Source organism: Betta splendens, chromosome 8 (assembly GCF_900634795.4).
Source record: "Betta splendens chromosome 8, fBetSpl5.4, whole genome shotgun sequence".
In the NCBI taxonomy this organism is placed as follows: Eukaryota; Metazoa; Chordata; class Actinopteri; order Anabantiformes; family Osphronemidae; genus Betta; species Betta splendens.
This window is the reverse complement of record NC_040888.2, coordinates 11,480,943-11,492,709: the sequence shown is the minus strand read 5'-3', so window position 1 is coordinate 11,492,709 and position 11,767 is coordinate 11,480,943. Positions and strand designations below refer to the sequence as shown.

At 40.2% G+C, this 11,767-nt stretch overlaps 1 protein-coding gene across 2 annotated transcripts in view; it reads left to right on the top strand.

Moving 5' to 3' along the window:
• The first annotated feature begins 4,416 nt into the window (after positions 1-4,416).
• mybpc2a (myosin binding protein Ca) overlaps positions 4,417-11,767 on the top strand; it is a 34,398-nt gene continuing 27,047 nt past the window's right edge. For both annotated transcript variants that reach the window (XM_055510908.1, XM_029159599.3), the window contains exon 1: positions 4,417-4,537. In XM_055510908.1, coding sequence (XP_055366883.1) covers positions 4,516-4,537 — 22 coding nt within the window. In that variant the 5' untranslated portion in view covers positions 4,417-4,515. The remainder of the gene's footprint in view (positions 4,538-11,767) is intronic.

Genomic DNA, 11,767 nt, shown 5'->3' with positions numbered 1-11,767 from the left:
AACAAAAGCGTCCGAGATAAGGCATGCAAGGCGTGTAACTGCTATATTCGAGCATTATTTTTATATTTAAACAATACAATATTGCATTACAGATAGAAAAGAAGTAGCCCTTTTACATATCCAATGACAACGCCATCGTTCAAGCGTCACACTGTTTACAACATCATCTTAAATGACTGGCAGATTAAATGCAGGTGACAGATGAGCCCTAAAACACAGACGCACACAGTTAATTTGTGCATACTGAGCTATTTAGGGCTTTCACTGACCTACTTATGCTTATGCTGTTTATGCATACCTCTCAGAATTACAGCAACTTTTGTCTGTTTTTGAACATGCCAGAGTTGTCATTCCCTGTTCCTCTGCCTGATGCACAGGAGCACATTTAGGCTTTGAATTCATATTTTTAGCATTCTGGGGTTTTTTGTACAGTAATGTTGTTTCCTGCTCGGCTGACAGAATGCAACTAATGAAGCAGGTCTGAATGTGCTGCTGTCTTGTAAGATGTCAGAGGAAATTTCTTTTGCAGATTTATTTTGATCAAATAAAGACAGTTTTGATTTCTTTTCTAGACGGTCTACAGGTTAGTGATTACACACTCCATGTCACTGCAAACTGTGTGCTTTAAACTGAATCCTAATGAGCAACTTGAATCTACACACTCTGGCATATCAAGGGCCAGCAGAGGTTGCTAACACACAGAAAATACCTCCAACCTTTCTCTCATCCCTCCCACTGCAAATGAACTCTAAAAGTGCCATTTTATCAGCAGAGAATAAATAATTTATGCTTAATCAAGAGGGCTGCTCTTGTTTTTAAATTCTTTAGTCAGCTTTTTATTTTCTACCTCAGCTAAAGCTTTATTTACCTTAATGTCCTTTTAAGGAGTTAATATGTGCTGACGCACAACGAGTGGACAATTTGCTGCTGCACAACTGTCACATTTGACTGTAGCTCAGTGGCTTAGCTATGATAAACTGCATCAGAATGTTAGTGAGTTCATCTTCAGTGACCTGTTGTGACCTCTTCACTTTATTTGCTCCTTTTTTAACCAAAGCTTTATGTGCATTAAAAAAAAGATTTATTACTGACTATAAATCAAGGAAAGATAAGTTGTCATTATTTATTAAACATAATTAGTGGTTTGTTGGTGAAAGAAAACAATTGCATGTACCGTACAAGTTTTGTAGAGCGACTAAAACCTAATTTGTATGTTTTTTTGTGAATGCAACAAATATTGCTGGAATGCAACTGGGACACAACTCTGGGTCACACTGTTTGTCTTGATTTATGGCAGTGACTCAAATGCTGGTTTATAACTACACAACATTCCTTCATCTCAACAGATGATATGTTACACCACCAAGTCAGAATTTCTGAATTGTTTTTCTTCGATGATGCTGCCTGCTCTGGGTCTTTGCTTCAGTTCCTCAGATAACTAGATTTGCTGTTGCCAGAACAGGTTAAGAGTCACTATTGAGCAGGACATCTATGACTTCACTGACTGGAGTTGTGGCCATAAGAGTTGAAAATGTAAAAAAGTAAAGTAAGGGAGAAAAGACAAACAGGTTTCTGCCAAATGTGATTGATGTCATTTATTTCTCTGTGCTTATTCCTGGCTGAAGAGTTCTGCTGACACGGAATAAAACCTCTGTGGATACAAGTGAAACGCATCCATCATTTTAAACTTCAGCATTTCAGCTTTAAAGTGCTAAAGAAGTTTTAACCCAGCTTTAATCTTTTAAAGTTTAGAATATTAGAAGTCAAGACCTACTGTGATTTTGGATGTTTGACGTTCTCACCTCTTCATTTATGTAAAAAGTTTTATACCTGTCTTGACACATTTTCTTCATAGCTCTTACACATTATCAAGCTTAAAATTTGAGTAAACATATCTGATAATTACAGAAACATTCTGGGTGGAAAAAAACTTCAGTGATGGAGTGATGTGCAGTTTAAAAGCAGCTCTGACAAGTAACAGATTAAATGTGTTTTAGGAGCCATCCCACTGTCGTTAACCACTAAGACCGCTGCTTGAGAGCATAAGTGCCTGTGTCTAAGCTCTTCAGTTTGAAGGTGAGGGGGCGCTCTGATGGAGCATATGGTGACTGAAGCATGTGATTCCCCGGGGCTTTGCCTTTGAAACTATGCAGGCACATACAGTATCTATTTCCCTTTACTGGGACAGCCCATTACTCTCTGTCACCGCCCTAAACAACGGTGTCACCTTACTATTCTTAGTCAAATATGAAAGCATGTAAACACGTGGCTATCACTTTTAAGTAAGACACTGTCATGTCCTGTCAACCTGTGAGATGGTAAAATGGAGCATGATGAAAAATGACCAGGTTCTACATAAAATTATGTAAGAGGCTGCTTCAATTTGAGGTTAATCACTGACAACAAGACAGAATCAGCTTAAACACACTGATCTCAGATATGATTATCTGCCGTGTTTATTATAAGAATACGAATTGATTAAATAGTGAGTAAACCAGTAAAGTTAACTCTATGCTGTCTATTAGATTTGATCTGACATGTGGGGTCCAACAAGGATCCAGTCTTGGTCCCATCCTCTTTTCAAACTTTTAAAAGCAACACTCTGAATATATGCATTAAAGCATAGACATGGATGGTCATAAAGCTTCTGAAGGTGATCTATGTTCCTTGTGCTTTGACTAACTGGATTGTGTGACTGTCATATTATGTTGGACTATAAAGTAAATGTATCAGTTTACTGTCAGGCAAAAATATCCACAAAAATTTACATTTCATCCAGGTCTAATACAATAATTGAAAATATAAATTTTAATATCCAGATTTTTAAAAAAGGCTTCAAAAATTGTAAACATTAACTAACATGTTAATGTTAATGTAAAGTTAACACTGCTGAGCAGGCACCATCTTTCTATTTACACAATTAATTTATCCACAAAGCAGTAATTAAAACAAACTTTAATTAGTATTATGCTGATCAATGCTGCCCATCAATGAACGCTTTAGCTTGGAGTGCTGTGCATTGGTCCTGGTGAAAGCCTTTTTTGAAGGAGGAGAAGACCTGCTCCAGTTACTGGAGACTTAATATATACTTCAGTGAGGCTTAACTAATGCATGCATTAAATAACGCTGGTGTCACCCTCTACAGCAGATCATTGGGTAATGTAGGGCACCTATATACACTTTAAATCCACAATATATGAATAATTTTAGCCCTTTCATAGAGATTAGCTGCAGTATAAATTGCCACTGATGAGCTGTGAAGCCATCACAAAGATTTATTAAAGATAATTCTGCTTAAAGGTAATTTAATGTTAGGATATACTGTACAGTAGGCTGATGGACCTTTTATGTCCTGTCTACACAGCCCTCTATAATCTTCCTCGGGGGTATTTTTTTCTCTTTGAACATCTGAAACTCTAACGGCTTTAAATTAGCTGTTCTTCACTATATGTTTCTTAATTTTTCTCCAAAAATTAAAGACCGTTATAGCTAAGCTTTCATGAGCTCATCCAGCATGGGCAGCATGAAGAAAGGTGCAAATTGTACAAACGGAGCAAATAGAAATGATTTTGAGTGGAGCTTGTGGCTCTTAAGGTCAACACCCTCTTTGTCCCTGCCGACCTGACTTCCAGTCATATAAAATACACCCTGTTGAATCTATGAGTGCTGAAGAGCAAGTGCAGCTACACCTGAAGTCTGGCATTTATAAAAAAAAAATGCAAGTTATTGATGTTTAGTTTGGACCATCCTTTGGAGATTTCAACACACTCTCTGCTTAGGTTTCCAACTCCCACACAATTTCAAGTTTAACATTTAAATGGAAGCATAGATTTTATGTAAGAAGTAAAAAGTCTACTGCAAAGTTGCTTTTTGTCTTTGAACCAAGCTTTACAAATTGTGAGATCTTTTACACACACAGGTTTTAATTTATCTAGTATGGAATTATTATTATTATTATTATTATTATTATTATTATTATTATTATTATTATTATTATTATTATTATTATTATTATTAGAAATGTCCACCTCCATAGAATTACAGAACCCTTTCCTGGGGTTGGGGATGGACTGAGATTTTTACCTAGTCAACGCAGTTACTGCATCATCACTCAGTCAAATTGCCAGTCAGAGCAGATTAGGATCAGTCGGTTTATTAATGCTCGGCCTCTGGAGCCTAATGAGTTAATTACAGTAGCTGGCAAGTTTTCCCGGGGGCTGGGCTTTTCTTCATGGCTCTGAGCTTCTTTTACCCCCATGGTGTCTTCCTTCTCCTCCTCAAAGCTCTGCAGCTCCTGCCAGGGTTTCAAGTGACAGCTATTCTGTCACTCTCTTCCTTCCTTGTCTTGTTGGGAGGAGGATGAAGGGACTGGCAGTGGTGTGTGTGTGTGTGTTTGTGTGTGTTTGGGGTGGGGGGTGAGGTGATAAAAAGGGATGAAGCAGGAAATGCAGGCAGATTCACAGACAAGAAGTGGGGAAAGCGCTTTCAGAGGATTCACTATAAACAGACACAGACATGCCCGAGCCCAAGAAGCCAGGTAAGATGGTCCAATCTGTGGGATTATTATAGAAAATGCACTGATCAAAAACAAAAGTGGGTCTGACGAAACCACAAGATCTCCGGCTGTGTGAAAATGGAAGAGCGTTATTTCAATCCAGATTTAATCCAGAGGAGGTTCGAGTAACGTAGCTGCACCTGCATCACTCAACCTTGATACATGGCAGCTTTGAACACATCATTAGCATCTGATTCATTTATTATTTCATCTTTACCAATTCCCACATTGAAGGAATAACCTCACTCTCACGTGCTCAAAGCTCATGGTTTCGTCACCTTCAGTGTTTGTATGTTGATTTAGTTGTTGGTTTGATTATGAATACTGACCTACTGTAGAGATATTTCTCTCTTTAATGATTTTCTGTGTGATTTTTCTCGTTTATTATAACATTTTATGTCAAATCAGAAAAGGCAATGGGACAAATGTGTTCACTTCATGGAAAAGGAAGTCAGAGATGTGTTATGTTGGGCAGTATCCTGCTCCTTGGATGAGAATCTTAGGTCCTTGAGGATTATTGGGCTGGGGACAGGACAAACAGTAGCATCAGTATCTGATGTGAGGATCATTATTATAGCTGAAAGAATGAATTGCTGTGTACAGTGTGATCATTGTATGCTTCTATGAATCAAACACAGCTTTCGGACATGAAAAATGTGTAAACCTACAGTAATAGAGCCAGCAAACTCAAATGTCACTAATTTTGCCATATTGCTAACTTTGTTGCTAACAGCGACATTGCTACTGTGCATTGATATGTAACTTTAATCCGTGCAGACTGAAGTGAGCTGTAATCGTACGTTGTCAACAGGCAACTCAGAGATGCTTAAATCAAATGGCTTGAAACCTGAGGAAACCAAAGCTTGCATGTGGAGAGAAGGAGGTGGCAACAGATAAAAGCAGACAGATGAGCGGGATGATTTGTTGGAGGCACCTCTGCCAAGTCAGGTGTAACTACCTCACGTCGTATCTCGGCACCTCAGGCACCTAATCTATCTGACCCTGATTGCTTGCCTCATTCAGTTCTGCCGTCTTCCAGCTCAACATATACTGTGTACATTCAGTCATGTCTTTAGTTTAAGTGATGCCACCTAATGAAATAATTATTAAAATGATTAAGATGAAAAAAATGAAAAAGATTAAAATGTCTTTTTTTGGTTACTGTGACCTACGGAGCTGTATAAACCCCATCCTCTCAGTAATTCCTCATCATTACACTGTAATGTATGTGTTGTCAGTCCAGTGTCCTGACATCATATATGTAGTATCACATTTCCATCACTACATTACCACCTTCTCCCTCTCCACCCATCCCAAATCGCTGCCCCTTTTTTGAACTTCATCACGCTTTCTTATCTTTGGAGCCCCTCTGCCCCTGTCCATCAACTGGTCAAAGCTGTGGGCCCTCCGCTGTGAGGCCGGCTTGGGTCTCAAGGAGCCACGGGCATCTGAAGGAAGCACGCATCCCAATAAACAGCCACGAGAATAGTTTGGAAGTGTAGGCACAGTGAGCCTCACGGTGGGGTAGCGGGTACACTGGGATACAGGGACCCGGGTTCAGAACTACTGGTGCTTGTATGTGTGGAGTTAGGAAGTTACAGGACACTTGTTTAGCACTCACTGACTGCTGACGCTGGTAGTTCTAGCCTACAAACATGTACTGATGCTGCTCCCTTGCAGAGTGTGTCCAGCCCTTCAGGGCAAAGCAGGGCTAGGGCTCAGACCAAAGCAATAGTCAGGTCGACCTGTGTTGTTTATGACCATCACTTTGCATTTTTTTGAAAATAAGAATAAACGCATGGCTGATGGTAACGGCTGGTGACTCCTCCTCCTGTGTCAGTGAAGAAAAAGGAGAAGAATCCTGCAGCCACACAAAGTGCTTAAGGCCTTGTCGATGCTGGTATCAGCAGCATGACCTCAGAGCTACTTCACCACGTTTCCAGGGTAACTAACTTTGCGCCACGTGATAAACATAAACAGGAAAATATTTGTTCATTTGTTATTTAACTTTTTCCAAAGGTTTCTTAAACTTGACCGAGAAACTACAGCATCTCTCTTAGAGACATGTGCTATTTATGGGACTGGAGGTTGGTTGTTTGCTCATTTTGCTATTGTACAAACTGACCAGTCATATTTTACCCAAAAGAAAGTCTTAGTTCACCCAGAGTTTCTGGTAAATGTGTCCAGATTAAGATGATGATGAAGGAGCTGAACCTCATTTTGGAGCGGACTAATTTAGTCTATGTGAAGTCTGAGAATTAGTTTGAGCTAATCCACAAAGTCTATTTCTGTGAGTCACCCTAGAATCAGAGCATCACTAGCCTGCCTTAGGTTTTTGCAGAGTAGCAGTTGTTTAATGGAGGTTAAATCCCCTGTAACCCCTATAGGCCGCTTGGTGGTAAGGCTAACATCCTGCAGCCCCCCCCAACCCCATGTCTGACAACTGGTCCAGTGTAGCATTACCTCATACCAGGGCTATCATCAGGTTCCCACAGGTATGCACCCACTGCTTGATGGATTACAAACAGATGGAGGGTACAGCAACTGTGCCATGAGATCCTATGGAGAGTGAAAAGTTAACTTAGCCCTGGTATATCATTAACAAAGACTCTCTAATCACAGCCGCAGCGGCGTGGCGTGTCGAGGATGCGCACCCAGAACTTAGCCCTCATTCTAAAAGCTTCCTCTGTGATCTGAAGGAGGCCTTGGCCTATTTGGAGCTCAGGCTGCTGGAAGACAAAGGCAAATGAATGGAAAGCTGAATGGATGACAGCTTAATACGGTATTTAAAGCCGCCTTTGTTTACCGAACACCGCAGATTCCTCATCCTTAAATTAGACTTGCATTACGCAATTGTTTTCTTATGTTCAGACTGCTTTATTCACATAACAATTCATTCAAATCCTCCGAAAAGTTTACAACAGCGCAAAATCTAATCTTCCGCTCTGCACCCTTTTTATTCCTCCTCCACCCCTATTATCAAATTCGCACGTTTCTCCTCCCTTGTTCGCCCATAAATCTTCATTGTCACATGTGGCAGGGAGAGGAGGGAGAGGAAGACATCACTGGTGGAATCCAAACAAGTCATAATTCTTCTCATCAACACTACAGTAAAACCTATTGTTATATGCAGATGCTGAGTCCCTCCAGGGGCCTGCAGAGCCAGTTCTTCAGTTCTTAGCCACGACTAGCTTAATGCATGAGCATTACAGCATGAATATAGATCAAATGACACAGGAATGTCATCACCTTTAAAGGTTTATCAACTTGTCTCAGTGGGAGAAACATTATTAGTGACCTTTGTCGTCGCATAAAAGGTCTCCGTGGAGCTCAGAGCACGTAGCAGAGACTAAAGAACCTGAGAAAACCAGTGTATCATCACACATTTCTTAATTGTATTCTTACTTTTATAGTGCAACAAAACAAAATGGCCACAAGTGATCGCAGGAACACAGTCTGAATCGTGTTATAGAAGTTTATACCTCAACAGTATTATACCAGTATTAAACTTTCATACTAGTTACTCATTGTATCCTGGGCAAAATTGTATAAATGTTCAGTTGTTAAGTTTTTCCCTCAAAGAATGAAGAAACTAATTTTATTTCCAGTCTGCATTAAGACTTAGCTTCTTACCTTTTGCTCAGTCACTCACCTGAGCCAGTGATTTAATTTAAATAATGATCACTCTTAAAGACCAGAAGCAAATGTTACAATCTGTTATCACACATGAACTGTGAGTCCACTTGGACTAGAACAGACAGACTAGAGAAGCATATTTCACCATTATCTCTAACGTTTATTCAAAGCATCTCCTGAGTTTTCATGTTCATAGGACAAAATCCTTTAAATATTAAAAATATTGAATTTTTTACCCTCCTAGCTGCGGCTCGGCAGGCAGGAACCAAAAATGGGTCATCCAAATATGCAGACGTCGCCGCGTTTTTTTAATTCACGGTCAGCTCATGATCCACAGTGCAAGCGAACCAGCTCACCTGTGCAAATCCACAGAACCTGGTCCTCTGCTCCGTTCTTTGTGTCTGCCGTCGTCTTTGTGTAAATAATGCAACATCCAGGATAAACAACAAATTGAATGAGTTGTCTTAATTTAGGCATCTTCAAACCAAAATGGTTACAGTAAGTGCATCTTTAAAGTTTTAAAACTACTTAAAAAATTGATTTCACAAAAATCTACACTGTGGTGACTTAAGAGAAACTGTCAATATTTTGATATAGTAATTGTAACATTGCCTTTTACAGGAATTACTGAACATTTTTTGCTTATCTGCTTGTAAAACTGATGGTTTTTGGTTGTTTCATCAACTCTGAGTTTATTCATTTACCTTGATTCCTTGTTCACCGCATGACACAGATTGAAGTCAGATCATCAAGGCTGTCAAATTAACTTGGCAAACGACGGAGGGATATGGAGGGCAGAGGCTTAAGTGTACCCTGATTCCGCCGACAGCATCACTCTTCATTCTCGTCATAAAATGGTGAAACTCCATCAGTCACGCTCTGCCCCCAACATGGATGCCAGCCATGTCCAATAATAAGCACAGATACTAATCCACACATTCTGGCGCCTAAATACTTTAAATACTAACCTTGTATTTGTGCTCCTCTGCCAATATGACCCATTTTGAGGGAAAAACTAGGATTGCTTTTAAGTGTGGGATCACGACATATAGCAATGCAAGGAGTAAAATCTCTGCTGAAGTCAACTGGAGGTTACGTTACTGTAAACATACATTAAAACCAAGTCTGCTAAATGAGGCGACCTGTGGTGGAGACAGAGACCTGTGAGGTCACTTGTTCAGTAAAGCGGCTTTTTGCTCAGTTTTAAAGTCTGTACTTACTGTACATTCTATTGACATCTTAAAATACAAGATGAACACAGTACAACAATTTTTACACAGACTGAGTAGTACTGTAGTAGTACCATCCATCACGGGTAAACTGATCTTGAGGTGTAAAATTATTGGAGTGCTCCTTTAAAAATAATTTAGTCGAATGTTCTTTGCTTACACTTGACTCACAAAAACCCTCAATATAAATTCCAAGTTAGTCAAACTGATTCACTTTGAGTCTTTGGGAAACACAACCTTAAGAACAAGCGCTTATGGACAGACAGACATCTATGACAAAGAGAGATGTGGCCTTTGTACCAATTTCCATCATGTTTAATATATTGCAGTAAACCACCAGCAGTGCCGTGAGCTGTTTCTTCTAACCAGATTATATTGTGATGTTGCCATGTCAGCAGCGTTGTCAACAAACACAAATGCTTGCTCACAGTTGTAAACACACAGTAGCACATTTTACTGCCATGACAGTACTTGTACTCCAAACACACCAAAATATTACTCCACAATGATTCAAGGAAACGTGCTCACGGTGCATTCAGCAGTGACTGTGACTGACTCCAAGAAGCCTGCTGCTCACCACATCTGCACGTATACATGGCAACAAACACCCATGGCAACACAAGCTTGTAGCTTCACCTGTGATGAGTGGAGGGGTGCAGCTGGGTGCCGTGCAAAAGGGCACATGGCTGCATTAATAAAGCATGAGCATGTGGGAGCATGCTACCGCCAATTGGCATTACGCTCCAGCAGATAAGAGGCCACGTTGGCCCCAGTCGCCAGTTAACACGTCTGCTGTTGCCATAGCTCACGGTTGTAGACATACTGCACTTTTAAGTATTCAGCAGGCCTCCAGCATCAAGCTTCGGCAGAAACAAAACCACTTAAGTGTTGCGCTCCTCTGAAACAACATATCTGTCTCTAAGTTCAAACAGACAACTGCTCACTAGCATCAAAACACACATTCAAACAAATGCATATGAGGGGATTTGTGGCCTTTTTGGCTTTGTTCAGCAATGAGAGGGGAAGATTTCAAGATTCAAATGTTTGGCTTGGCCTGACTCCTTTGGCTTTACTGACTGAACAAACAAGAGATGTATGCAGCAAAGGAAGACGGGGAAATGTCAAGAGAGATTAACGAAGCACATTCCACAGAGGTTACCTTTCAAAAGCAGAAGGGGAAGAGTTAGAGAGAGAGCGAGAGAGAGAGAGAGTCAGAGAGTGTGTGGAGGATGAGCACAGCAATGTTAATCCACTCATTGTTTTTCTATATCATCAAGTATTACTTTTCATGTGCATTGCAAAATGTTCTGGATATAACAGCTTGAAGGGTTGTAGTCGGTCGCCTCCATAATAATTTTCCGTTTTTGTAACATGGCACAAAATGCTGTCATGGTCGTGAATGTTCATCACATAATAATGATGCAACTGGTCCCCAGCGTGTGAGAGGGTTCAGGCTGTTTACAGAGATACAGAGCTGGCTTCAGTCTTTGTTACAGACAGTCAGCAGAGGTACCGAAACCCGAGGTAGTCACAATTAGTAGTGGTTGGATGAGCCCATTATCAACAGTGATGCCACTGAGATTATTAATAGCAGCATCCATAACAATGAATATAGACAACACACAAAAATCAGTTCAAATAAACAAAACCCTTAGAAATGAAAAGTACTGTACATCAATTATAAACCAGGCACTAAAACACGTTCAATAATACAAGTTACAGATAAAAATAACAGTAAATAGTGAAACACCTTTGATCTTAGTTTTACCCGATGTCAGATGAAAATCTTTCAAAGCATCTTATACATATTTTACATTATATGACAAACTTTAGAAACATTAGCAGATTCATGACCTTTTGCGAGAACTCCAGTCTGTCAACACCAAAATGTCATGAATGATGTAACATATGTAGTTGGCCAAGTACACCAACGGTAAAAGCAGCTCACCAGACATTCTTAACTGATTGTAATCAGTGAGTCTTGGTTAATAATGGGTCAGTTGACGACTGAGCCACGTCTGTGTAACAGTTACCCAGAAACCATCACCAGGGAACTTTCCCTCGAGAGCCTCCTTTGTTTCTGTGTGTGGTGGCAGTGTCATGGCAATCCACAGCGGTCTCATCCAGCGTTGCTATGACAACCAGCTACATTTTTGGGGTTATAATTTGCAGTAAAAAATGAAGTACCTGGTATTAAGTGAAGTGGGTAGAGTGGAGAGGTGTGGGAAGTGTTGTGTCTTTCAAAACAACGAGCTCTGCTAACACGAAAGGTCAATTAGAAGAAGCTGGTCTCAGTTCAAATGTAAGGCTCCAGGATTCAAGCTATTTTAATCTCGGTCTGCCTCAG